General features: G+C 51.3%; 4 protein-coding genes across 12 annotated transcripts in view; 3 read left to right on the forward strand and 1 right to left on the reverse strand.

The window, feature by feature from the left end:
• Nucleotides 1-905: 905 nt before the first annotated feature.
• On the forward strand, nt 906-10494 carry PLEKHG2 (pleckstrin homology and RhoGEF domain containing G2). 7 transcript variants are annotated; one of them, XM_080646003.1, is made up of 19 exons: nt 906-1018; nt 1700-1829; nt 2669-2940; nt 3018-3118; nt 3911-3977; nt 4091-4137; nt 4334-4484; nt 4809-4946; nt 5114-5314; nt 5721-5813; nt 5902-5988; nt 6333-6387; nt 6457-6558; nt 6676-6723; nt 6803-6841; nt 7002-7018; nt 7177-7353; nt 7462-8389; nt 8471-10494. In XM_080646003.1, exons 2-19 carry the CDS (start codon nt 1721-1723, stop codon nt 10033-10035), a joined length of 4197 nt encoding a protein of 1398 aa, XP_080502129.1. In that variant the 5' UTR covers nt 906-1018; nt 1700-1720; the 3' UTR covers nt 10036-10494. The 7 variants fall into 7 exon arrangements, with proteins under 7 accessions (XP_080502129.1, XP_080502128.1, XP_080502131.1 ...); XM_080646002.1 differs by lacking the exon at nt 906-1018 and having other exon boundaries at nt 1270-1829; XM_080646005.1 differs by lacking the exon at nt 906-1018 and having other exon boundaries at nt 1270-1829; nt 6333-6366.
• Nucleotides 10495-15258: 4764 nt separating this feature from the next.
• On the reverse strand, nt 15259-17978 carry RPS16 (ribosomal protein S16). 2 transcript variants are annotated; one of them, XM_080646010.1, is made up of 5 exons: nt 17790-17978; nt 17538-17639; nt 15743-15839; nt 15588-15635; nt 15259-15459 (listed from the first exon to the last, which is right to left on the reverse strand). In XM_080646010.1, the coding sequence occupies exons 1-5, from the start codon at nt 17835-17837 to the stop codon at nt 15314-15316; spliced, it is 441 nt and encodes a 146-aa protein (XP_080502136.1). In that variant the 5' UTR covers nt 17838-17978; the 3' UTR covers nt 15259-15313. The 2 variants fall into 2 exon arrangements, with proteins under 2 accessions (XP_080502136.1, XP_080502135.1); XM_080646009.1 differs by having other exon boundaries at nt 15588-15839; nt 17790-17950.
• A 794-nt stretch (nt 17979-18772) lies between these two features.
• LOC308235770 (G1/S-specific cyclin-D2-like) lies at nt 18773-19893 on the forward strand (the record flags this gene model as incomplete). Its single annotated transcript, XM_080644886.1, is given in 3 exon segments — nt 18773-19447; nt 19450-19590; nt 19738-19893. Coding segments are annotated over 3 exon segments (873 nt in total). The 5' UTR covers nt 18773-18871.
• Nucleotides 19894-25403: 5510 nt separating this feature from the next.
• Nucleotides 25404-27274, forward strand: part of SUPT5H (SPT5 homolog, DSIF elongation factor subunit) — a 37032-nt gene continuing 35161 nt past the window's right edge. Inside the window, exons 1-2 of one of the 2 annotated variants that reach the window (XM_080643559.1) lie at nt 25404-25454; nt 25724-25801. In XM_080643559.1, coding sequence (XP_080499685.1) covers nt 25727-25801 — 75 coding nt within the window. In that variant the 5' untranslated portion in view covers nt 25404-25454; nt 25724-25726. Of the gene's footprint in view, nt 25476-25723; nt 25802-27274 lie in introns of both variants that reach the window. The other variant, XM_080643558.1, reaches the window with a different exon arrangement.

The following is a 27274-nucleotide window of genomic DNA, read 5'->3' on the forward strand; positions in this document are numbered from 1 at the left end:
TCCCTGCAGAAAAAAAGGAAAAGCCCGAGAGACGTTTGGAATGTGGAAGAGAATGTAGCCTGCCTTGGACTCGCCTTCTCATGAATATTCAGAACCTAAAGAGAAGGTGTTTTAACCCTTCCCCCGCAGGCCGACCGGAAGCCGGCCCCTCCGCCACCCCCTTCCCCCGCAGGCGGGAACAGGATGTGAGCCCAGGCGGCTAGGGGGAGGGGAAGCCCAAGGCGACCATCCCCAGCCCCACAGCTGGGACCAGAGTCTCCCACTGTAGAAGTGACGCTGCCACCCATTCTGGACCCCTTAGGCTCCAGAGTCGCGAGCTCGGGCGTCCCTAGTCACTGCACCGGGTCTAGAGAGACTCCGAAGCACAGGCTTCCGCGTGCAGGTTAGAGGACTCCAGATAGCCAGGTGCCCAGCGCCTCCTCCCTGGAGGAGCCAAGAGTCCGGGACATCAGCCCCCGCGACCCTGGAGGACGAGCTTCTTGCATCCCAGTTTGAAGAATTTAGGATCCCTGATCGGAGATTCCGCCCCGGGGTTCCCAGAAACCTGAGCCCAATACTCCCGAGGTTGGAAAAACTTGGGTTATGGACTGCTAGCGCCTCAACCAGTTTGTTTTGGGCACTACTTCAAGGGCACCCAGGAATTTGGGACTCGCCTGCACTCCAGCCTGGAGGTGGTTTAATTCCTGCTACTAGAGTTAGGGAAACTCAGGAATCCGTGCCATCCACCGCCCTATCTAGAAGTCTCAGGAATTTGGGTCCCTAGCATCCCCTTATGAGACTCAAGATTCAGGCTCCCAGCATCCTCCATTTAGAGGACCAAGAAATTCGGACCTCTGCACCCCATTTTCCAAGAGACCTCGGATTCTGGTTCCCGCAGCCTGAGAGCCCGAAGTTTACACCCCTGACTTGCAGAAAGATCCAGGGACCCCGGAGTCGGCTCTGCGCCTTCCCAGGGACCATGCTAGGGGTCAGATAGGAGCTGGGCTGCCTGGGTTCGGGGCCGGAGACTCCCTGGGAGGTGAGGGGGAAGGCGAGAGGCCCCGAAGGGCTGGGGGAGGGGCGGTGCCTCTGCAGCTAAACAATGAGGGGGCGTGCCGGCGGGGCGCGAGCGGAGGCGCCGGCGGGAGTTGGGGGCTTGCGGGGTGTGGGAAGGCGTAGGGTTCAGAGAGCAGATCGCCGAGTGACTGGCCGGAGGGGTGGGGGTGGGGGTGGGGGTGGGGGTGGGGGTGGGAGGGATCCAGGCCTCAGGGCCTTCGCCCCAGCTCGCCGCTCTCGGTGGGGGAGGGAGCCGTCTGCTGGACCCTGGCATCCGGTCCCTCGGCCTTCTCCGCCCTCCCCTGGGATCCCGCGGCCTCCCGCCCACGGCTTTTCCCAGCCCTGCCCCTCGCCCTCGGCTGCAGCCAGAGCCCAACCGTTCCCAGGATCCCCGAGCCTCCGGCCCCAGACAGACCAATTCCTAGCTTCAGCGACTCTTGCTATCTTCACCCTTCTTTGTCTTTGCCTTTCCATCTTTTTCTCTATGTTATCTCTCCTTGTCCCCCTCTTTCTATCATTTTGCCTCTGTCTGCCCCATGAGTTACTACTCCCAGGGGCCCCTCCCTGGATGTAGACCACACTCTTAATTCTCAGCCCCCAAACTGTGAGTGTGGGCCGTTGGAGGCCTATGACGTCTTGATATCAAGAAGGGGTCTTTCTGCAGAAGCCGCTGAGCCACGCAGCCATGCCAGAGGGAGCCCGTGGACTGAGCCTGTCCAAACCCAGCCCTCGCCTTAGCCCCCGCCACAGAGGTGAAGTGTGTGACTGTGCAACTGTGTGTGAGACTCAGACAGGTGAGCATGCAAAGGAGGGGCAGAGCCTGCTGGGCATTCATTCCTTTATTCCAGACACGGTGCAGCCCTCTGGCTGGCCCAGTGTTGGGCAATGCTGGCAACACAGGGTGACCAGAATAGCCCCAGTCCTGCCCGCACAGAGCTCCAAGTCTGGTGGGGAAGATGGACCGATCCTTAGATAGTGACAGTCCATAGTGGGTATGGCAGGACAGAGTGATCACAGCCAGCATGGGGGGGGGGGCGGGGGGGGCGGCAAAGGGCTGTGGGAACCTAGTCTGGGAAGTCAGAGGAGGCTTCTGGAGGAGGGAACGTCTGAACTGAGAATAGAAAGATTAGGAGGCATGAACTGGGAAAGGCAAGGAAGAGTATTCCATGCAGAGGGAGCCGTGTGTACAAAGGCCCAGAGGTAAGAAGAGGCTGCTTATTTAAGAAACTGAAAGAAGCTGCGTGTGGTTGGAATCTGGAGTGTGAGAAGTGGCCTGGCTATGGCAAGAGAGCAGACTGGAATGGTCTCTAATGGCCACCTTGCATAGGGTCCTTTGGACCTGAGGAGTTTGGACTTTATCCTGAGGGCACGAAGGGGTTGTACTCATGGGAGTGCCTGGGTCAGACAGCAAATTGATAGAGACATCCAGGCTGATACTTGCAAGTGGATTAGAGAAGTTGAGGCCAGAAGCCCAGAGAGGACCCTGAGGGGGACAGGAATGGATGAAGGCAGCACAGTAGAAAGAGGAGAAGAGAGCCTTGGGAAAGACATTGACTAAATGTGTGGGAGTATGAGGGCTGAGAGCACTCACTCAGTTGGGGAGACACCCTAACCTCCTGTTCCACACCCCCAGCAGCCTCCGTAACCCCTGCCATGGCCTCCCTTCGAGGTTCTGGGAGCTCCACATCCTTGAGCACAGTGGGCTCTGAGGGGGACCTGGCCCCAGGGCCCACCCCTACCTGCTTAGCCTCCAGACCGGAGCCCCTTCCAGGGCCTCCCATCCGCCTGCATCTGTCGCCAGTGGGGACCCCTGGTTTGGCGAAACCCTCAATGCTGGAGCGTGTGGCCCGTGAGATCGTGGAAACAGAGCGGGCCTATGTCCGGGACCTCCGCAGCATTGTGGAGGTGAGGCAGGAGGGCACCTGAGGTCAGTGGAGACCCAGCCCAGTCCTTTGCCCTAGTAACCCCAGTCATCCCCACAGGACTACCTGGGCCCCCTGCTGGATGGCGGGGTCCTGGGGCTGAGCACCGAGCAGGTGGGCACGCTGTTTGCAAACATTGAAGACATCTACGAGTTCAGCAGGTCAGGGGCTGATGGGCCAGGAGAGGGGGGCTAGGTGTCGAAACATTGGGCAGGGATCTTGATGGGGAGGGAGCCTGAGCATCTGGATGAGATCCCAGTCCAAATAAGGGGATGGGTCCAGGCATCTGGATGGATCTTAGCAATGTGTCAGACTTGGGAGAACGCTATCTAAGGCCCAGGTGGAGGCTGGAGATCATGACATTTGTGTCCTTGGAACTTCTCAGTCCCCGACAAACCAGGATGGTTGGTCCCCAGTGAGGAGGACACTAGATTTCAAGAATCAGGAGATCATGCGGTTATTACTTTTTAAATTGAGAGAGAGAGAAATACCTATTTGTTGTTCCATTTATTTATGCATTCATTGGTTGCTTCTTGTATGTGCCCCAACCGGGGATCAAACCGAATGCTCTAACCAACTGCAATATTCGGCCAGGGCTGAGATCATAATATTATTGCAGGAGGTCTGAGAGTCATGACAAGATCTCAGAATCACCATGGAATCTTAAGATTATCACAGCTCTGAATGTTATGACACTGTTCTCCCTGGGTCATGACATGAGACACCCAGGCTCCAGCCAGCTGTGACAAGATTTCAGGCTGAGGAATGTGATTCAGTCCAAGGAAGTCTGAGCAGGTTGTGATGTTCCATGTAGGGATCAGAGGGCTCTTCCTCTGGACATGACATCCCCTGGAGAGATCCTGGCTGCACCAAGCCCCCACCAAGCCTCTTGGAGTCCTCCCTTGGGAGGGCCTGGGGGCAGGGCAGTCTCTCACCCTTCCCTCTCCCCACAGCCAGCTCCTGGAGGACCTGGAGGGCAGCAGCAGTGCAGTGGGCATTGCAGAGTGCTTCGTGCAGAGGGTGAGTCGGGGTGCCAGGGCTCAATCTGGACTGGTGCTTGGGTAAGTGAGGAGCAAGCCTGTGCTAGGGGGGTCATGGGGAGTCTGAGGTGCTAATTACCCTGTCACCCGCAGAGTGAAGATTTTGACATCTACACGTTGTACTGCATGAACTACCCGAGGTGAGGGGTCCTAGGTTGTGCCCAGGAGCTGTTGTGCCAACCAACCTCCCTCCACTCAGCCCATCTAACTCCTACCCCTGCCAGACCATGACAGTAACTGAACTCTCCCTAACCTGCCCTTGACCCCTGCCTGCCCCCACCCCTCCCACCTCTGCCCCCCAGAGATGCCCTCCCTTGACCTGTTCTGTGCCCTCAGCTCCCTAGCCCTGCTCCGGGAGCTGTCGCTGTCTCCACCAGCAGCTCTCTGGCTGCAGGAGCGCCAGGCCCAGCTCCACCACTCACTGCCCCTGCAGAGCTTCCTGCTGAAACCTGTTCAGCGCATCCTCAAGTACCATCTGTTGCTACAGGTTCGCTGTGGCCCTTGAGGATCTGCTTTGGGGGGCCAGGTCCTGCCCATGGACCACTGGGTGCATCTAGAGGGACGAACTGGGCAAGGCCTGGGGAGGCATTTGATCCCTACAGACTGTGCCAGTGCTTGGGGTAGGGTCTTGTTGGCAATGGGGACTGGCATCAGCTGATTGCACTTTCTGTCTCTTCCTGTTTGTCTCTCTTCACCTCTGGATCTCCATCTCTGCCCCTACCTTTATATATCTCTCTGTCTCTATTATTATCATTCTTTCTCTTTCTCTGTTACTATTCCCCGCCCTGGGTGCCCGGTGACTGCCTGGCAGGAGCTGGGCAAGCACTGGGTTGAGGGCCCGGGCATCGGGGGCCGCGAGATGGTCGAGGAGGCTATCGTGTCCATGACAGCAGTTGCCTGGTACATTAACGACATGAAGCGCAAGCAGGAGCATGCTGCGCGCCTCCAGGTGACTCCAGGGGTGGGCTGGATGGGAGGAGTGGCATGAGGGCCTTCGTGGGGATGGTCAATGCTTCACAAGTGGCCTCAGAAGGTTGTTTAGCCCCTCTGTGCTGGCATGTGTGTGCCTCCCATGATGTGTTTCTGTGTCCCGTGTACCTGGTGGGGTCCTGGCAGGAAGTGCAGCGGCATCTGGGTGGCTGGACCGGCCCGGAGCTCAGTGCTTTCGGGGAGCTGGTGCTGGAAGGTTCATTCCGAGGTGGCGGAGGGGGCGGCCCCCGACTTCGAGGGGGTGAGCGGCTGCTCTTTCTATTCTCACGGATGCTGCTCGTGGCCAAACGCCGGGGGCCAGAATACACCTACAAGGGTCACATCTTTGTGAGTTACCTGCAAACTATATTCTATATACCGATATCTGTATCCCTAAAGGGGTGACCGGGGCAGGGTCTGCAAGGAGGGACAACCAGGGCCACGTTTTCTTGAGTCTGAGGGTGGGGGCAGGTGTAATAAGGATGGGTGAGGCCAGCAGAATGCAGAGGGGAGGGCCTGGATTTGCACCAGACAAGTGTCTTCACGGGGGAAGCACGTCTTGATCCAGATGAGGGTAGGGAGGGCTGGTGAGGGAGAGCAGAGCCCAGCCTGGAGGAGAGGATCAACAGGGGAAGGGGGACCCCATACAACGATACAGGGCACATATTCCTAGGGGGTAGGAACCCAAATGCAAGGACCACATTGCTGAGTCCAAGGGCTCTGAGCCTGCCACCCTCTCTGCTCCCCTATTCAGTGCTGCAACCTGAGTGTGAGCGAGAGTCCTCGTGACCCTCTAGGGTTCAAGGTGGCCGATTTGACCATTCCCAAGCACAGGCACCTGCTCCAGGTGAGGAGAATGGGGCTGGGTGGGCAGGGTTCCCTCCAGCTCATAGACCTCGCACCTGACTTCCCACTCCACCCCCACCTACCGCCAGGCCAAGAACCAAGAAGAGAAGAGACTGTGGATTCACTGTCTCCAGCGTCTCTTCTTTGAGAACCACCCTGCCTCTATCCCAGCCAAGGTACAGCTCCTGCCACAGCTGGGGGCTGTCAGAGTGCCAGAGACCCTGGCCCCCTGTGGTTCTGGAAGACACTAAGTGCAGGGGAATCTCTTAAAACGTTATGGTTAAATGGCAGACAGGCTGCCTGGGTTTGAATTTCAGCTCCACCATGTCCCAGCTTTGTGACTTTGGGCAACTTCTCTGACCTCAGTTTCCTTACCAGGAGGAATAATAGCACCAACCTCATAGGGTTGTGGTGAGGAATGATTGTCATCAGTCATGTCATGTAGCAGTACTCACTAAAGGGACTACGACTCGGGGGCTCAAGAGTCCGGCTCCTCAACCCTCATCCTTGTGTCTTTCAGGCAAAACAAGTTCTTCTTGAAAACAGCCTGCACTGTGAGTTGGGGCCTTGGATTGGTAGGTATGGAAGTGGAGGGATTACTTCCAAGAAAAAGTAGATTCTTAGCCCCAGATCTCTCCCCACAGGTGCTCCTAAAAGTAAGCCTATCCCAGAGCCTGTGACTCCCCTACTTGGGTCTCCCCAACCTCGAGATGCTAGAAGTTTCACCCCTGGACGAAGGAACACAGGTAAAGAAGAGTCCCACCCCCTTTTCCCCCAGGACTCAGGAATGTACCCCCAGCCCTTTCTTTCCTAGAAGCCTGGGGTTGGGCTCATATCGAGTTTCTAATCTGCCTCTCCCACAGCTCCGTCTCCAGGCCCCTCCACTGCCCGTCGTGGCCGTAGACAGTCTGGTGAGTTGATTCCACTGAAAGGTTAACTAGGGATCGGGGTGGGAGTTAGGCCCCTGACATCAGTGTATCCTCTCCCCAGAGCCCGTGAAGGACCCTTATGTCATGTTTCCACAGAATGGTAAGTGACTGCCCAGCCCAGCCAGGTCCAGCCCTGTCTGTCAGTCTCTTCCCATGGGATGGCCAGTGTTACAGGGGAGGGGTAATAGGGGCAGCTCATCAATTATAAGGAATAAACTTATTCCGACATCTCACTTTTTTTCTCATTTCTCCTTTCCCAGCTAAGCCTAGACTCAAGGTAAGAAATCTCTTGGGATGGCGTCTGGGGACCCAGAATCAAGAATCTGATGGAGGAAGGAGCTTGAGTTATCAACTGGGTCTGAATAAGAAGGGGGCTGGGAAGAAGGGGCGCTTAGGGCTCTGGGTGCTTGCCCTCCATTCTTTCCTTCCTCATAGCATGCTGGCAGTGAGGGGGAGCTCTACCCCCCTTTAGAGCCTCAGCCATCAGGTCCAGCTTCTGGACCTCCTGAGGACTTGGAAGACACTGGACCCCCCACGCTGGACCCCTCTGGGACCTCAATCACTGAAGAAATCCTGGAACTGCTGAACCAAAGAGGCCTCCGGGATGCAGGGGTGAGCTGGGCATCCCATCAGAGTGTCCTTGGGGCTCTCCGCTTGGGCAGGCACAGACCGGGCACTGGGGCAGCCAACATACCTTGATACCGTTGGTCTCTTCCCCAGTGCCCACTACAACCACCTCCCCACGACATTCCCAAGTTCCCTGGAGACTCCCAAGTGCCACGTGATGGTGCAAGTCTCACATTCCCAGCCCTGGCCAGCCGGGACTCTTCAGAAGAGGAGGACGAAGAGCTGGAGGTGGACGAACGGGGCCCTTCCCCACTCCACGTCCTAGAGGGACTCGAAAGTTCCGGTGCAGCTGAAGTTCCCGACATTCCTGGCCTTACCAAAAATCCTGCCGTGCCCACCCTCCCTGAAATGTCTAGTCTTTCTGAAATCCCTCCAATTCCCTGCCTTCCCAGTCTCTCTGACATTTCCAGTGTTTTTGAAATGCCCTGCCTTCCAGTCATACCTAGTGTCCCTGACATTCCTGCTCTTTCCAGCCCTCCCACCCTTCCCTGTGACTCTTGGCTGCCCGGCCCTCTGCAGGAGCCAGATGAGGCTCTAGCCACCAGGAGAGAACTGTTCTCTGGAGACCGTGCTGGGAAACTGGGAGAGCCCTCCCCAGATGGCAGGGCAGGGCAGGCAAGGGAGGAAGAGGATGGGGTATCATTTCCAGATTTCCAGCCCCAGGATGGCACCCATGATCACGGATTCCAGGATGAGCTGGGATTCCGCTCTTGCTCAGAAATCCGGAGTGCCTGGCAGGCTCTGGAGCAGGGGCAGTTGGCCCGGCCAGGTTTCCCAGAACCGCTGCTGATTCTGGAAGATTCAGATCTGCGTAGAGGGAGTGGGAGTGGAAAGCCTGGAGCCCCCAGTACAGAGCGGGCTGCATCCCGAGTGCGAGAGTTGGCCCGGCTTTACAGTGAGCGGATCCAGCAGATGCAGCGGGCTGAGACTCGGGCGTCAGCCAATGCTCCCCGCCGCAGGCCACGGGCTCTAGCCAAACTCCAACTGTCCCACTGCCTGCCCCATGAGCAGGCCGAGCCAGGTGAGGTCCAGGTATGTGGTTGCGGAGGTAGCCCATGCTGGAATGCAGTACTTGACTCAGTCCTCCTTTCTTTTGATACAGGGCCCCTGCCTGCATTTGGACACGTGCTGGTATGTGAACTGGCCTTCCCGCTGACTTTGGCCCAGGAATCTGTCCCTCTGGGCCCTGCTGCCCAGGTTCAAGCTGCTGCACCCCTGTCTAAGCAGGGAGGCTGCCTGGGTGGCCAGGGTCTAGATGTTTCCAGTTTGCTTGAGCAAGACCATCGGGGCATCCAGATTCCAGATGCTACCACTTTGCCTGAGCAAGACCTCTGGAACATCCAGATTCCAGCCACCACACCTTTTCCCAAGCAGGAAGGCCCAGGTGTCCAGGTTCCAGCTATTACATCTCTACCTGATCAAGAAGGCCACCTGGAAATGCAAGTTTCAATGACCACTCCTTTGCCTGCGCATAGAGACCACAGGAATACACAGCTTCCGGCTACCACCTTTCTCCCTCAGCAAGAAGGTCAGATGGACATCCAAATTCCAACCACCCCAGCTTTGCTGAAGCAGGGAAGTTGTTCTCGTGTCACAGGTTTAGCCATTTCTCCTATGCCCAAGCAAGAAGACCACCGAGACTGCCAAAGTCCAGCCAACACCCCATTAACTAAGCAGGGAGGTTTCAGGGATGTTCGGTCCCCAGCCACTGTCTGCAGCCAAGCCATTGACCCTTTGCTTCTGCATGGAAGCAGCCTGGACCATCAGATCCCAGCCAACACCCCACTGCCCTTGGAACCCGACCTCCCAGACATTCAGGTTCTGGATACCTCACCTTTGCCTATATATGGAAGCCACCTAGACCATCAAATCCCAGCCAATGCTCCATTGTCTTTGCCCCAGGATCTCCAAGACATTCAGGCTCCAGCTGCCATAACCATGCCCCAGCCACAAGGCCTCATGGACACACGGGTCCAAGCACTCCCTCCTTTGCCCAAACAGGGAGGCCTGCCAGACATCCAGGGTGCCACTGCTGTACCTTTGCTCCAGGAGCAAAGCTTCACAGACCTCCAGGTCCCAAAACCTACACCTTTGTTGGAGCAGAAGAGCCTCACAGACATCCATTTTACAGCTGCCACTCCTCTGCCTGAGCAAGGAGGCTCATGGGACATTCAGGGCCTGTCACCCACCCCAGTTCAGACTACTGTGGCTTTGTCAAAATCAGAAGGCCACCCTGTCTCTCCTGTTGCCAGGTCAGAGTCTTCAGACTTGACTCCACCCCACAGTCCCTCACCCCCAACCCGTCAGCTCCTGGGTCCCAACGCAGCTGCTCTCTCAAGATACCTGGCAGCCTCATACATCAGCCAGAGCCTAGCTCGGAGGCAGGGGCCTGGGGGAGAGGCTCCCCAAGCTTTCTGGGGTTCCTGGTCCTCTTCTGCCCCCACATCACGGGCACCTTCACCACCGCCCCAGCCCCAACCCCCACCACCTCCAGCCAGGAGGCTCAGCTATGCCACCACAGTCAACATCCATGTCGGGGGTGGTGGGCGGCTACGGCCAGCCAAGGCCCAGGTCAGGTTGAACCACCCTGCTCTATTAGCTTCCACCCAGGAATCTGCGGGCTTTCGCAGAGCCCAGGGGGCTCCTGATGCCCCTTTCCACACGTGAGCCAGGATATCAGGCTTCTTAAAAAGCAAGGACTTCAACCAAATGCCACAGACTCTCAGAACTTCACCTAGAAGTCCAGACACTGAAGACAAGTCTAAAATCGCTGCGGCTTTCCGACTTCTGGGTCTGCTTTGGCAAGTGGTCCTTATTACTTATCTTGATTAACTCAGCAGGGATGGGGATAGGGATTTCGTTAATATTCTGTTAATATTATGAAATTATGTCTCTTTTCCCATTCTGGAGATAGTGGGGGATAACAGAAGACGATGATGAGTGGGAAGGTCTGTCACAGTACAACTCAGTGGTTCTGAAAATTTGGGGAATCTCAAACTCTTTCAAGAATTACTGGAACCTGGACTCATTTGGTGTGTGATTTCACAGGGTTTATGAACTGCTTTATGGCCATCCAGAAAAGCCAAGAAGCTTTGTTCCAAATACAAATTCATTCCCTTAGCAATTTATCCAGTCTGTGTGTCCCATCATCACCCACTTATCTCATCTGCTCGGCCACCTTTACATCTGTCCATGCAGCTGTCTTTCCATTTATTTCACCCGTCTTTCAATCCATCATCCCACCCATATGCCTTGATTTATTCAACCATCTCTATTCATCCATCATCCTACCCACCCATCTAGCATTCATTCTTCCATTAATCCATTGATCCATCTGTCATCCCACCTGTTCATCTTTTCCACCCAACCCTCTCCATTTTTCCACCTCTCTGTTCAACCATACATCTTATTCACATAACCATCTCGAAACCCATCAACCATCTCAACCACTATCCATCCTTCATTGGATTCTGCTGGGTCTTGGTACTACAGAACTTCAAAGACAGTTCCATGCTAACACCAAATTGGATCAGGTTTGAGATTCTGAGAAAAGTTTGTCCCCCATCTGTCCGATTTCTCCTGGCAAACACTCCCACCTTCATGAATATTCTGGTTCTTGTGCTCACCCACACATAATCAGACCCCCTTTCTCCTTTCTCTAGTTTGAGACCTCTACAGTGCCTTAGTGTGCCCCCTGACCCCCAAAAAATTCAGGTTATAGAGACAAAGGCTTTTTCCCAAAGATTTTATTTATTGATTTTAGAGAGGAAGGGGAAGAGAGTGAAACATCAATTTGTTGTTCCACTTATTTATGCATTAATTGGTTGATTCTTGTATGTGCCCTGACTGGGGATGGAACCTGCAACCTGTCAAGGGCCGAAGGATCCTTTATGTCCTCCCAACTGCAGCATGCCCTGTGAGAAGCATAACCTAATCAATCGTTGGTAACATTAGCTTTTTAAATTGAACATTTACCCTCTTGTGCTTTTGCACATCTTATTTAACCTTTCTTGTAATTTCTGAGGCACCAGAGTCAATGTAATCTCTCTGAGCCTGTGTTTTCTTTTTTTTTTAAATATATTTTATTGATTTTTTACAGAGAGGAAGGGAGAGGGATAGAGTTAGAAACATCGATGAGAGAGAAACATCAATCAGCTGCCTCTTGCACACCCCCTACTGGGGATGTGCCCGCAACCAGGGTACATGCCCTTGACTGGAATCAAACCCAGGACCCTTCAGTCCGCAGGTCGACGCTCTATCCGCTGAGCCTGGGTTTTCTCATGTATAATGAGGACAATAGTACCCCATCTTGTAGGGTCATTGTAAAGATTCAGTGAAGGAGCCCTGGCCAGTGTGATGCACTGGTTAGACTTAGAGCATCAGCCTACCCACCAAAGGATCACAGGTTTGATTCCTGGTCAAGGGCACATACCTGGATTGCAGGTTCGATCCCCGGATCCCTGGCCCCAGTTGTGGTGTATGAGGGAGATAACCAATTAATTGATGTTTCTCTCCTCCCCTCCTCCTTTCGCTCCCTTCCACTCTTTCTAAAAATGGAAAAAATAACTTGAGGTGAGGATTAACAACAAAAAATATTCCATGAAGGTATCTTCAGTTCCCAAGTGTGTTTGAGCCTCTGACTCATGGGCACATTATTCAAATTACAGATGTCCCAGGATCTAGTCCCAGCCTATAGAATCAGAACCTCCAGGACAGGAGCCTAGGAATCTGAAGTTTCAGCAATCAACTAACAGCAAAAAAGGCTGAGATTTATCGAATCCTAATGGCATACCATGGGCATTAGTCACTGCATATGAACTCATTCACTGTGAGTCCTCACAACAGCCCTAAAAGGCAAGTGAGGACTTTAATCCCCTCTTTAGAGATGAGGATAAAGAGGCAGATTGAATAAGGAACTTGCCCAGTCACAGGCAAGGGGCAGAGCTGGGACTCCCATTTCCTGCAGCTCAACGGAGTCCATACTCTTGAGTACCTATCCTGTGCCAGACACGGTTTTTGCCACTGGGGGCACAATAAGGAACACTTCCCCCCCACACACACCCACAACTTGAGGCGCAGCCCGGTACTCCCAAGGGTCCTAGGTGATAAGGTAGCCAGGACAAGGCCTGGCTTAATAAATGTTAGCTGCTGGCTTCTATTCAGTTGAACCGTTACCATGCCTTCCACCAGGCCCTGGGCCTGCTCTGCTGCAGCCTCCCCAAGGTCAGGACAGAGGCTGGCCCTCCTCTCAGCCCCAGCTGCACATTCCCAGCCACCCCCAGCTGCACATTCCCAGCTGAAGGAAAGTTCACAGCCTGACTTGGGCTCCCAGCAGCGCCGGAATTCCCGGTATTTGAGGAGGCGTCAGGGAGGGAGAAAAGGCCGTCTACTCTAAGGCCTGGCGCAGGGAGAGGCAAGTGCCTTCAGCTCCTCCAGATGCATCCCAGCTGTGCCTCTGGGAGGCAGCCAGGAGCCTCAATGAGGTGGAGGGGAGTATCTCTGGATCCTGTGGGAAAACCACAGCACTAGGCTTGCCTTAGTCCCTCCTGGTCCCTGCCCCTAAATTCCATTCCTCCTGCCTGCCCAGTTATATTTGCTTCATAGCCCAGCTCTGAAGCCTCAGGAATACAGTTTGCCTGTTGTAAGCCGATTTTAGAGCTTCTGCAAAATCAGGCTAAAAAAGGGAAGGGCGGGGGTTTGGCTCAGTGGTTGAGCATCAACCTATGAATCAGGTCACGGTTCAATTCCCAGTCCAGGCACATGTCTGTGATGCGGCTCGATCCCCAGTGTGGGGTGTATAGGAGGCAGCTGATCAATGATTCTCATCATTGATGTTTCTATTTCTCCCTCTCTGAAATCAATACAAATATATTCTTTTTAAAAAAGGGAAAGATGGGGGCTAGCCAGTTTGGCTCAGTGGATAGAGCAGTGCCCTGGGGACTGAAGGGTTCCTCTCCCCTCCCACTCTCTAAAAATCAGTGGAAAAATATCCTCTGGTGAGGATTAACAAGAAACAAAGGAATGGGGTTTGGCTGCTGCTTTCCTCGGGATACTGCTGTCTTCCTTGGGAGCGTTAGGTTAATGCCAGTCAACTCAAGTGAACTCCAGCTGCCATGCAACAAGCTTGCTGAGCTGCCTTTTGCCACTGGGCTCATTTTCTCATCTGTGATACAGTGCAATGCATTCTTCAAATACCAAGTTAGAACTGCCTAGTCTTCAGTACAGTAATGTGCTGTATAGATTTGCAGTCTAGGAGCTGTAGGGGAACAGAAATTGCCACCTCACAATATGCCTATTTGGCATGAGGATTTTAGGCTGGTTAATTTTAAGAAAAAGCAGACATGGGAGAAGCTCTGAAAATCAAGTAGAGGTTACCCTTTGTAGGACATTTACTTAAAAAAATATATTATTTTATTGATTTTTTACAGAGAGGAAGGGAGAGGGATAGTTAGAAACATCGATGAGAAATATCAGCTGCCTCCTGCACACCTCCTACTGGGGATGTGCCCCCAACCAAGGTACATGCCCTTGACTGGAATCGAACCTGGGACCTTTCAGTCCGCAGGCCGACGCTCTATCCACTGAGCCAAACCGGTTAGGGCAGGACATTTACTTTTGTAAATGGGAAATCTCCATTGGTAACAGGTCTCCCTCACTGTACCAAGAGGGTGATGACCTTATCTGGAAACTCAAGATAAGGACTTAACACCCTTACCCTTGTTCACTGTGCTTTTCCTGGTGATCTAGAACCGATTCCTCCCCCCCGCCACCACCCGTGTCTTCAATCTTCAACTGAAGGTATCTAAGGTTGGCTTCAACTATATTACAAGAACTACCTCATAAGCAACAGAATTTTATAGGACCACCAACTTAGTGGGGTTGAGCACCAATTAGGTGCCAGGCTAAACATCTTCACAACCATTTTTTATGAATTGTTTTCCTGGGCCTCTTTTTTCCCCCTCCTATTATTTTATTATGGCAATGTGTCAGCCAAGAACCCAAAAGGGTAGAGGAAAAATTATTTTTCCTTCCCTACAGAATAGGCTGTGTAGTGGGCTGTACCACCTAGGTTTGTGTCAAGTACACTGTTTGCACAAAAACACCTACCAATGCATTTCTCAGAGCGTATCCCCATTGTCATGCACCGCCTATCAGCTGTACATATACACGCACCATCCCACAGAATTTTCTTTTTGACAATGGAAATGTTCTATCACATTGTAGCCCAATGGTAGGAAGTTACTACTGAGAATAACTGGGACTTACTTTTCCCCAGAGGCAGTATTGACATCCAGATGAAGCCCCTGTGGGGTTTAGGGCCCTTGCCCCCAGGTCACAATCTTATCTAAGCTACAGATATTAAAATCCCTGCCCTATCTGGTTTGGCTCAGTTGGCTAGAGCCTGCCAACTGAACGGTTCCGGTCAAGAGCACATGCCCAGGTTGTGGGCGTGCAGGAGGCAGCTCATCAATGATTCTCTCTAAAATCAATAAAAATATATTAAAATTCCTTTCCCAGTCCAGCCATGCCCTTAGTTGCCGACTTCAGACTCCACCCAGGCCGTCTTGCTTTGTATTCAAGATTATCGAAGTATATATTTCCCCTGCTCTTTCCTGAGGTGCTAACCCGCAGCAAAAGAATTGAAATAAAGACAAACTCATGACACCCTACACAACCAATGGCCCCAAACCTCCCCATCTCAGCTGTGTCTGCACACTCCACTCCACTGGGATGCAGGGAAAGAGGCCAGGTCTGCTCCCACCTACCTTCCCACCCATCCACACCAGAGTGGTGGCTTATGGAAGGGCTTAAAATCCAGACTGGCAGTGGGCTTGGGGTGTTTCCTGTATTTCTTTTAGCCAAAGACTACCACAAAAGATAGCACAATCCTTGAAACCTTAAATCCCACGACCATTGTTTATTATAAAGGTGAACCCAGATGAGCTCATCGGTAAGATTTCTGGTAGCGAGCACGGGCACCAGGACCACCAAACTTTTTGGATTCACAGCGACGGGGATCAGCTACCAGCAGGGTTCGGTCATACTGGATAAGGATGTCTTTGATTTCCTTCTTGGAAGCTTCATCCACATCTGGGGTAAGAAGTGGGATAAAGATTTAGATGACCACGGAAGCATACACCTACTCTCTGGAGCTAAATGCCAGAGCTGGTACTTGACTTGCCCATCCCCATGCCGATGGGAAGGACCCACTCACTCACATTTCTGGTAGTAGGCCACCAGGGCTTTGGAAATGGACTGACGGATTGCTGTGAGAAAAACACAAAATAAGGTACATTAGTTTTAAGAAGACCCAGGAGTAGGACCTCGCTCTCAGAGCCACTTCCCACCATGTTGCCCAGGTCCTGGGATTTACCATAAATCTGGGCCACATGACCACCACCCTTCACACGGACACGGATGTCCACGCCAGCAAATCGCTCCTTCCCAAGAAGCAGAACAGGTTCCAGCAGCTGGAGGAACAGGAGAGTATGATAGGATTTTAGACCACAATCTGGGCAACTGAGCCACCTCATTGAGCATCCTTCTCTCTTTTCAAGTAGCTTCTACCACCACTGGCCTCAAAGTACTAGTGGGCGAGGGAGAGTTGAGCTATCACCACACAGCCAGGAGCAGGGAGGAATGGAAGACCAATGAGATTGTTCAAAGCAGTTTGCCGCTCTGTTGATTAATAAGTTTGCCGACCACTGGTTCAAAGCAACCTCAGCAGGCAACCTCTCTGCATCTCAGATACCCCATCTCAGACTTCTGACTTTTAGCTCAATAATAAGAAAACCTTTGCAGCTACCAAAGCTGCCTCAAACAGCAAAAGGCACTCTTGGGCTACATCAGGTGCCTTTTCTGGGTTCCCCACCTGAGTTTTCCATCCTCCCTTTGAGCCCTACAGATTCCCAGAGAAATTACAACCACACTATAACCTGTGCCACACCCTCACTTTGCCAGGTGTAAGTCTCTTGCATGTGCTTGGACACATTTATTTTACCTACTTTAGGTCTCGGATCACAGGTCTCCCTTCAAACCACCCCCCATCCTGCCCTGACCCACTCTGATGCCAGAATCCTTGCCTGGATTCCCCCACCCCAGCTCCAAATACTCTGGTAGTGTCTGGTATTAGATCCATTCTGTTTTCCCCAGTAGACTGGCAGCTCTTTGAGGGCAGAGCCTGGGGCCTTCTGGATCACTGTTATCCCCAGCACTCACAGGCTGTGCATAAAAAGCCTTCAAATAAACTGACAGTCAAAAAGAGTAAGCCACAATATGTAATATCTGCTATACCAAGGATTTAGACCCTACCTCTAAATTCTAACTAACCCCGAAATGTGGATGTTATTCTTTACATTTAAAAGTAATAGACTTTATGGTAGATATTCTAATTTACCCTCACAACAGCCCTTGAAGGTAGAAATTATCCCCATTTTACAGATGATGAACTCAACCAAGGAAGAGAAGTTATTTGCCTCAACATAGGCTATCAGAGACAGAAATCACATGCCAATCTCAAAGAAACTGAGGCCCAAACAAAGAGAAGCCCCTTCTCAGCCAAGCAAAATAAACCAAATTCCATTCCTGTTCTTTTAAATCTTACTGAGTTCCTACAAAGTCCAGAAGAGTGGAAACTGTTATCCCTCATTAACTAATTGCAAGAAATCAGGCCGAAAAAACTCTGGTAATGCTCTTGTCTCGTCATCTGGTCCCCAATTGAGTGGGCTTCCAAATATCCGTTTTCAAAGCATCTTCTCAATTTCCAACATTCACTTTTTCATTGAATTTATTGGGGTAATATCAGTTAATAAAATTGCTTCAGGTGTACAATTCTATAATGTGCCATCTCTACATTACACTGTGTGTTCACCACCCCACGTCAGGTCTCCTTCCATCACCTTTACCCTCTTCTACCTCCCCCCATCCTTTCCCTCTAAACATTCATGTTTTCACTCACTTTAAGCTTTTATCACATCTTCTGTACCTCCAACACCCACCACCATCGCCAAATACCCCATTTTTCTGATCCCAATTCAGCTTCTAAACATCCCTGTTGATATCAGATTCCTCAGCTTCCAAGATCATCGAACTCCAGTAACCTGCTTATTTCAACATCTCTGTCCCACAGTCCTCCATTCAACCCAAACGCCCGTCTTCAGTGCCAGCACCTTGTATTGAAGCGTGCGCGGCTCGATCATCTCCAGGGGCCGTCCGTTCACCTTTATGAGGCCGTTGCCCCGTTTGCAGTGCGCCACGGCTGTGGCCGTCTTCTACAGAAAGCGAGGGAGAGAGACGAGGGCCACGTGAGATCAGGGTTCCGAATCCCATCGACCTCTTCAGGGTAGGCCCCAGAAACCTGCCCATCGACCTCTTCCAGACCCCGGCTTCCCCCGACCCCTCTCATCCGGCGCCCGGCTCACCTTGCGTCCGAAGACCTGCACAGACTGCAGAGGACCCTTGGATGGCATGACTGCGAGCGTACACCAGAGATGCTCACCGCGCGGCGCCGACACCGGAAAAGGGAAACGCAAGGCCACACCGGTGGCTTTACAGGGTGTGCGCAGGCGCTTTGAGCACAGCGTCGCGACGAGAAGAAGCTTTACGGCTGCTGAAGTAGCCAGAGGGCAGGACTTCCGCTTGGCGGCAGGATGGCAGATCCCAAGATCGGTGGGCGGGACCCGGGAATGGAAGGGGCGGGGCCTGAAGGGTGTAGTGCGACCAAAGAAGGGTGAGGGGCACACGCCGTTCTCCACATCTCCAGCCCTCATTGGTCACAGCCGGTTCTCATTTGCATCCGGTCTTTACTAACCTCCTTCCTACCGCAGCTAACACCGACCCTAAGCCCCCAATAAAGAGGCCTTTCTTAACCCCTCATCACCCGCAGACATCCTCCAATGCCTCCTACCCCAGAATCTTCCCTCTAGAACCAACAAGTTAGGTAGGATTCCCAGATTCAGGATTCAGAGTCCTCCTACGCCCTGGAGCCCACCTTCTTGGAGAGTCCTCTCCCAGAGTCCTTTTCCTCCTAGAGTCCTCTCCCCTGGAACCCACCTTTCACCAGGGTCTTCTCTTTCCAGAATCCTCTCGGAAGTCCACTCTCGTATCTGCCTCTTGGGGTCCCTCACTCTGGATTACTTTCCCTTAATCTCCCTCCACTCAAGGGCTTTCTCCCCAATCGTTCCCCCCACAATCTTCTCAGAACCAACTACCCCTAGCACCCCCTCCTCCGGAATCTCCCTTTCCCCCTAATACACCTTTTCTAGAACCACCCCCCTAGAATCTCCTTTCACAAAATCTTCCTTTCTGGGCAGACCCCGCGGCTCTCCTCTCCACCACCCATCCCTTTCCTCTCCTCCCTCGGCTTCCCTCTCTGCCCTTAATATTACCCCGACAACCCCAATTAGCCAAAGCTAGGAGGTAAGGGGAACCCTTTCCCCTCCCCCCTTCAAAAAACTTTTCCAGTCCGGAGAAAGCAGGAGACCGAGCGGGCACCCAGCTGGCCATGGAGCTGCTGTGCTGCGAGATGGACCGGGTCCGCAGGGCCGTGCCCGACGGCAACCTGCTCCACGATGAGCGCGTTTTGCAGAACTTGCTCACCATCGAGGAGCGCTACCTTCCCCAGTGCTCCTACTTCAAATGCGTGCAGAAGGACATCAAGCCCTTCATGCGCAGGATGGTGGCCACCTGGATGCTGGAGATCTGTGAGGAGCAGAAGTGTGAGGAGGAGGTCTTCCCTTTGGCCATGAATTACCTGGACCGCTTCTTGGCTGGGGTTCCGACTCCTAAGACCCACCTTCAGCTCCTGGGTGCTGTTTGCATGTTCCTGGCCTCCAAGCTCAAAGAGACCATATCCCTGACGGCAGAAAAGCTGTGCATTTATACCGACAACTCCATCAAGCCCCAGGAACTGCTGGAGTGGGAGCTGGTGGTGCTGGGGAAATTGAAGTGGAACCTGGCTGCGGTCACTCCTCATGACTTCATCGAGCCCATCCTGCGCAGGCTGCCTCAGGACAATGAGAAGTTGCCTCTGATCCGCCAGCATGCCCAGACCTTCATTGCTCTGTGTGCCACCGACTTTAAAAGTTCGCCATGTACCCACCATCAATGATTGCGACTGGAAGTGTGGGAGCTGCCGTCTGCGGGCTGCAGCAGGATGAGGAAGTGAGCTCGCTCACCGCTGATGCCCTGGTGGAGCTGCTGGCCAAGATCACCAACACCGATGTGCGTGACCTCCTAGCACAGCAGCCCTGCTGGACTGGAGGCAGGCGCCTCTCCTCAGGTCACTGCCTGCCCCACCAGCCCCAGCACGCGCTGAGGCCTGGGGTGCTCCTTGGGCAGGAAGAGGACTTTGTGCAGTTGGCATACTAGTTGCAGGATTGCCTCAAAGCTTGCCAGGAGCAGATTGAGGAGGTGCTGCTCAGCAACCTGCAGCAGTTTCAGGAGCAGGGGGATGGATCCAAGGAGGAGGAGGAAGTGGTGGACCAAGCCAGCACCCCTACAGACGTGCGTGATATTGACCTGTGAGATGTCAGTCGGGCCGCATGGGAGAGATGTGTTCAAATCTGCTCTCTCCTTCTCTCTGGTTGTTTTGTTCTTTATGTTTTAGGGTGAAATTAAAAAAAAAAAATTCTACCCCCCCCCCCAAAAAAAATCTTCCTTTCTTTCGGAGCCCTCTCCCTCAAAATCGACCATCCTTAAGAATTTATTTCCCTTCAGAGCCTCCTTTCCCCAGCAACTGACGTCCTTGGAATTCCTCTGCCAGAACCCTCCATTCCTTAGAGACCTGCCTCCAGAATCTTCCTCTCAGGCTCCTTACCTGGAATCCCTACTGTATCCCCTCGATCATCTCCTCATTCTCTGCCCCCAGGCCCCTCTCTGCAGAATTTTCCTGCTCCGCAGAATGCCTCCCTGCCCCCACCCCATCCCATCTGAGCTACCTCAGGAGTGCTTTGTTCCCCCCACTCAGGATGCTCCCTTCCCAGCCAGGAGGCTCCTCTTTAGGCCGTAGGGAGGGAGCACACTGTTGCCTCAGTTTCTCTGGCAGCTCTGGGTCTGGGGTCCAAGGTTCAAAGGGGTGTGGTAATTCACCTTTTGCCTGGAGGCCTGAGATGAGGAGAAGGTTGGTGGGCCTAGAGTCCAGCTCCAAAAGGGTGAGAGAGCCAGAGGGAAAGGGGGAGGGAGGAAGGGAGCGCACACAGCATGACGTGGAGGGACACACAGACATAACAACCCAAGAGAGAGACAGGCACAAGTGGAGCAGAAAGACAAAGGGGCCAAGGGAGAGGAGGAGGAGAAAGGAGAGACACCAGTCAGTCAGAAAATACAAGCGATGGAGATTCAGAGACAGAGGCCAAACCCTTAGAGAAAGAGATAGACAGGGACAGGCAGGCACAGAGATCCAAGACACGTGGGGCAAGTAGAAGTAGAAAGGAGAGCAAAGACCCCCGTTATGCACCTTCAGACACTGATAAGGCCTAGCACAGTGTTGCCCAATGAGAAGATGGGCCATGGGCTGCACACACACCACATGCTACTATCTTATGAGCCCGTTTGGGAGAGGAGGAGGCTTCCAAACTCTCCAGGCTGATCCTCATGTACTAATCAAGCCTGTCTGCCTGGAGGCGGGGGTCAGTAAGCCCCTGACTTAGGCCCTCTCTACTCTAGAATCACAATCATCCCCTGCCTCTTGGAAAGCATTCCCTGAGTATCTGTGGATTGAGTGGAGCTGGACAGGGAGGGAATGGGGCCATTCCCTTCACCCCCTCCAGTCTTCCAACTTGCTCCCTCTCTCTGTACCTCTTGCTTCCAGGACCCTGAGCCACTGGGCCAAGGGACCAGAGAAAGCCTGGGGGGAGGCAGGGGGCCCATGTGGCCTCTCGGATCATTCTCCTGCTGGTAAGGCCTTCAGGGGGCTCAGGACCACCCCTCTGTCCTCGGGAGCCTTTCTACTTCCCGGTTACCATCATGAATATGCTGGTGAGAAGCAGGAGGGGAGAGTTAGCAGACAGGGGCAGGGAGAGGAAGCAGGGGCATGTTTGAGGAGGGTCAGGCTACCCCGCTCCAAGATCTGATTCTCCTTCCTAACTCAAAATTGTAGGGAAACAAAAATGATGGCAGGCTCTACACCCCAGATGATCTCTTGGTGAGTATTTCATTAGCTTCTTAGTGAAGTTGGAAGTTTAGGAAGAATCCACTAGGCTTGAAAGACATGACTGTTAGCGGCAGAGGCATCGGCACTAGTGTTCTGGGTGTCCAGTCCATGACCCAGCCCCAGTCTTGACAAATATATTTTGTTCACTGCTGTCTCTGAAGTCTAGAACGATGATGGCACATAACAACAACAAATGATGACGATTATAGCTACCCGTAAATAGTGTTTACTCTGGGCCAGATACTAGTCTAAATGCTTTAAGTATATTAGCTTATTTACTCTTAACACTGATCCTCTGAGGTGGACAGGGCCATTGTGTGTGTGTGTGTGTGTGTGTGTGTGTGTGTGTGTGTGTATGTGAAGGTTGTACACTGCACAAGGATCCCACATACTCAAGGACAGTATTCACATCCTGGACATAGTAGTCAATTTTCAGCAGATATTTCGGCAGTAAATATCTTTTTTCTAACAAAATAGCACTTGGAAATGTTTTAAGGAATGAATGTCCTTTTCTAACTTACAGAAGTACAGTATGGGCTAGTGTCAGCCCTCAAAATAGAGATTATTGCCCAGCTGGCAGAGCTCAGTGGTTGAGTGTTGACCTATGAACCAGGAGGCCACAGTTCAATTCCTGGTCAGGACACATGCCCAGGTTGTGGGCTTGATCCCCAGTGTGGGGCGTGCAGGAGGCAGTCGATTAGAGACTCTCATCATTGATGTTTCTCTCTCTCTCCCCCTTCCTCTCTGAAATAAATAAAACTGTATATTTTTTAAAAATAGGGATTATTCAGAGCTCCCTTTTACATATGAGAAAACTGATACCCAAAGAGGTGAAATGGATTTGTCCCAGGCCAGAAGTCAGAAACCTTGGGGGTGGGAATTTGGGATCAGGCCCTTGCCCAGAGACACAAAGTCACTCTGTCCCCACAGGTGTGTCCTGCTGAGACTGTAAGCTGCTTCAGCTAGAGCTGTCTGTGATTGGGTTTGAGGAGGGCCCATCCGTGGGGACTGCTGTGTTCAGGCTACAGCAGCTGCTGGATGCCCTGGGTTCCGGCTGTGGGTGACAGCCCAGGGCCCTTGTCCACCTTGTGAAGAATATCCTCAGAGACCAGTCCCTCTTTTCCTGGCCAAACTCTCGGAGTTATTACAAGAAGTTTGTGCTCAGCACCTGTCCTCAGATAAGCCTTGAAGGACAGACTCCCTGGTATCAAACCCTAAGCCTCCTTCTAGACCAGAGATGCCCCTGGAGCCCTAGAAGCCAAGGGGGAGAGGAGAGAAGATGGAAAATATGGTAAGATCTGAAGCCTGAAACTTCTGACCTACTGGAGCAGGAGGTTGGATAACTGTCCCCCCCAACCCCACCCCCGCCGCTGTTCTGCCTCTTTCAGATACTCCCTCCTCTCTCCTCTTCCATGAAGGGACAGAACTCTGCACAGGTGCCTCTTAACCTCATCCCCACCCCCGAGGACAGGGAGAGTCTTGTGGTTCACACCCCTGGCTGCAAATAATTATTCTTGTGGGTCCTGGATATCTATATTTTTAAAAACCAAGTTTAGCCCTGGCTGCTGTGGCTCAGTTGGTTGGAGCATTGTCCTGTGCAGGTTCCATTCCCAGTCAGGGCACATCCCCAGGTTGTGGGTTTGATCCCTGGTTGGGTGGATATGGAGGCAACCAATCGATGTTTCTCAAATCAACATTTTTTTTTCTCTCTCCCTTCCTCTCTAAAATCAATTAAAAGTATTTTTGTTAAAAATCAACTTTATTGAGATATAATTTATATAGAGTGAAAGGCACCTGTTTTAAGTGTATGTTTCAGTGCATTTGTTGTTTTGTTTTTTTTAATCCTCACCCAAGGATATTTTTTCCATTGATCTTTATTTTATTTTTTTATTATTATTTAAAAAAATATATTTTATTGGGGGGGGTTGGGAAGGTAATGGGGGGATGAGGACAAATATGTAATACCTCAATCAATAAAGAAATTAAAATGAAAAATATATATTTTATTGATTTTTTACAGAGAGTAAGAAACATCGATCAGCTGCCTCCTGCACACCCCCCACTGGGGATGCGCCCACAACCAAAGTACATGCCCTTGACCGGGATCGAACCTGGGACCCTTCAGTCCGCAGGCCGACGTTCTATCCACTGAGCCAAACCAGCCAGGGCTCAATGCGTTCTGACAAACTTTTACAACAAGTAGCCACATTTCCATCACCCCAAAGCACCTCTCACATTCCTTTGAAGTCAGTTTCCACCTCCAGTCCTAAGCACTGACTAAGCTGCTTTCTGTCTTTATTTTGTTTCCTCTAGAATTTCATATGATGGAATCATATCTACATATCCTAGTGCTGGCTTCTTTCACTCAGCATAGTGCTTCTGAAATGTATTCAAGTATGTATCAGTAGCTTGTTACTATTGAACTGCATTGATGTGCAGCAACTATTTATCCATTCTCCTAACAATGGATATTGGTTGTTTCCAGTTTGGGGCTATCATGCATCTCTCTCTCTCTCTCTCTCTCTAATATTTTTATGTATTCTGATATGCTGCTAGGGTTGAGAGTTGAGAACCACAGATAAACCAGGGAAGAATTCTCCACAGGGAGAAAATGAGTGTTCCTTCTCTTTCTTGCAGTAAATGTCTTTCTGCAGAAGTGTCAATAGGCATTTTATACGTGAAATCTTATTTTTTTATTTTTTGAAAATATGTTTTTATTGATATCAGAGAGGAAGGGAGAGGGAGAGAGAGAAAGAAACATCAGTGATGTGAAAGAATCATGGATCAGCTGCCTCCTGCACACCTCATACTGGGGATCGAGTCCACAACCCAGGCATGTGCCCTGACTGGGAATCAAACCCAGGACCCTTCAGTCCACAGGTCGGCGCTCTATGCACTGAGTCAAACCAGCCAGGGCGTGAAATCTTATTTTAATCCTCACCCAAGGATATGTGTTTATTGATTTTTTTAGAGAGAAGAAGGGGGAGGAGCGAGAGGGGGAGAGAGAGAAAGAGAGAGAAGAGAGAAAGAGAAAGAAAGGAAGGAAGCATGAAATATCATTTTAAAGAGCTTCTGTGTGAAGGAAGCAAGCTTACAGAAAGGGCATCATTTCTTTAGGGTGCCGAGACCCTTCCCAATCTGTCTTGGGTTCAATTTGGGGAGTTTGTTGGATTGGGGAGTTTGTACTTATGCAGAGATACACCCAGGTATTTTGACTCTGGTAATTGCCTTGTGTGCCTGCTGCCAGCCCAGCAGCACTACATTACCCTATAACTAATTAGATGTACAGTAAATTTCTGTAAATTGAATCCATGCTTATGAATTAGCAATGTGTTCTGAAAGCTTCAAACTTTTTTTGCCATCAGGTTAATTTTTCATATCTCTCCCTCATGACTGGTTCTCTTTGACACCTCTCTGATGAATAATTATTGGACTAATACATAAATTCACATTTAATCAACTTAGGGACACTGCAAACAAAAACACAGGCTTTGAAGTCACCCAAACTTGGGGAGGAATCTTGGGTCTGCCACTTTCCAGTTAGTTAATTTTTCTGACTTCAGTTTTCTCGTCTGCAAAATGGGGCTACCTACCTCCTAGGAATGTTTTAGAGGGTCCATGAGATAAAGTATACTTTATTTGATAATTTGCTATTATTTTTTGCTAATTCCCTGCCTTCTTACGCATGGCACGCCGCGTTAGTGGTCTGTCCCAAAAGGAATAATTGACCTCCCATTTGACTCTCCCAAGATGTCGGCTCCAGCTTCCACATTAAGACAGATGTACCACTCTCAAGATGGCATACAGGAAGTGCATCATTAGGAATGAGCCCAGAAATTTCGCGTTAGGCGAAGCCAACGAGTAGATTCTCGCGAGAGGTTACGTCAGTCACATCCAGGCGTCGTGTGAACTGCAGCTGGTTCCGAAGGCGGAGGTGGGACTGGAGGGGTGTGGGGTAGGTTGGACGGCGACAAAGCAGGCCCGGGGGTCGCCGGGAGCTAGGGAGATATAGAGCCCGGATTTAGGGACTCTGGAGGTATAGCAGGTGGTGTAAGGAGGTTCCCTTTCGGGTTCACGGTTGCCAGAATGAGGCTGCCGGAAGTGCGCTAAGAGGCTTTTTTTTCTATCTGGGGAAACAGGCTCAAGGTGGGGTTCGGGATTGGGGGGTACGCTGAGCCCGCCGTCTTTTCCCTGCAAGAACAGAATATGTCGGACAGCGAGGACAGCAATTTCTCTGAGGAGGAGGACAGCGAGCGCAGCAGTGACGGCGAGGAGGCCGAGGTATGTGGCTGTGACGCTGGGGGAGGCCGGGGACAGGACCTGGGCAGAAAGGCCCCTGTGGGAGATCAGAGGGGATCAAAATGAGCTCTGGTTTATGGGAGCTTTCAGGTTGTTGGGAGAGAGAGAGAGAGAGAGAAGTTGGCAAGCCCAAGTCAAGCAGAGGGACAGATGCTGAAGGCCAGGGATGCTCCAGGTACAGTGAGATAACAAAACCTGGCATAGAGTAAGCACTCATTATTAGTTTTTATTTTTAGGCATGCCCAGTCATTCCAGAAAAACATTTTTAGTGTCTAGTATGTGTTAAGCACAATTCTTTGTCCCGGGACTACACCAGTAAACAAAACAGGTTTTAAAAATCTTTGTCCAACTTTGGCTTTGTGAATGTAAATAAATATAATTGATGAGTAAATCATTTAGTAAGCTAGAAGGTATTCTGAAGTAGAGAGGAGGGGAATAGGAATCCTGGTTGCACTTTGAATAGGGTGGTCAGGGTGAGTATGAGTGGGTGACTTTTGACAAAAGACTTGTTGGAGTGGAGGTAGTAAGTCATGTTATACGGAAGAGTGTTCCAGTAAGGAGAAACAGCAAGTGCAAAGTTAGGAGCGCGTCTGTGGTGTTCAAGAAGTAACAAGAGGCCAGTGGGCAGAATCAGAGTGAGTTCAACAATAAGAGAAATAAGAAGAATCAGATGGTATAGGATCTTGAAGGCTGTGGTGAGGAACTTGGCCTTAACTAGTGAGACAGAGCCATGAGAGTTTTGAGCAAAGGAGGGATGTGATCTAATGTTTTGAAAGGATCAACCTGTTTTTGGATCTGTTGACTGTCCCGTTTCAGGAACTGTTAAACATTTCCTGGGACATAACTGATTTCATATATTCTCTTATTCACTGTTATTCTCTTTTATTTTGTTTATTTCTGATTTACTCATTTGTTGAACAAATAAATGTTTGAGTATTTACACTGTTCCAGATACATCCTAGGTGTTGGAGAGAGAGTGGAACAAGGCAAATCTTTGCTTTCGTAGAGTTTAGTAGGCAACAGTTACAAACTAATAAACAAAGAAGATGACATGATGATTATAGAGATCTCATTTGACCTACAGAAATGTAAATTTATTTTGTAAGTTAGTTACTAACACTTGGGCGATTTCAGTAAAAATCAAGGTTTCCTGCTTTCTGGGAAAATGGGAGGAGCCAGCAACCTGAGACTCAGGATTGTTCTGCACAGTAGCTCTTTGCTCAAGAAGTGGCAGCCCTCTTTAGAGCGGGGAATTTTCTCTAGTTCCCAGGATATATCAGTTGCCATTTATCCTCATGCCTGTCTTGTGGCAGATTTAAAGAAAAGGAAAGATTTCTTATACCTGTTGATGGAGAGTTGCCATGGGTTTCCCTTGAGCTGTCCCACTTATTTATATTGTCTGTTTGTCCCCTGTAGACATTTGATTGTTAATCCCTGTGCCCTTTGGAAAGTCCT

Source organism: Plecotus auritus (assembly GCF_963455305.1).
Source record: "Plecotus auritus genome assembly, chromosome: 10".
In the NCBI taxonomy this organism is placed as follows: Eukaryota; Metazoa; Chordata; class Mammalia; order Chiroptera; family Vespertilionidae; genus Plecotus; species Plecotus auritus.

Bases quoted from the DNA above. Each gene is read 5' to 3' on its own strand.
- PLEKHG2 (XM_080646003.1), top strand. From the start codon at position 1,721: ATGCCAGAGGGAGCCCGTGGACTGAGCCTGTCCAAACCCAGCCCTCGC. The intron at 2,941-3,017 runs GTGAGGCAGGAG...TCATCCCCACAG, and splicing joins ACCTCCGCAGCATTGTGGAG to GACTACCTGGGCCCCCTGCT. The intron at 4,485-4,808 runs GTTCGCTGTGGC...ACTGCCTGGCAG, and splicing joins AGTACCATCTGTTGCTACAG to GAGCTGGGCAAGCACTGGGT.
- RPS16 (XM_080646009.1), bottom strand. From the start codon at position 17,837: ATGCCATCCAAGGGTCCTCTGCAGTCTGTGCAGGTCTTCGGACGCAAG. The intron at 17,640-17,789 runs GTGAGCCGGGCG...CGCTTTCTGTAG, and splicing joins TGCAGGTCTTCGGACGCAAG to AAGACGGCCACAGCCGTGGC. The intron at 15,840-17,537 runs GTGCTGGCACTG...CTGTTCCTCCAG, and splicing joins CGCGCACGCTTCAATACAAG to CTGCTGGAACCTGTTCTGCT.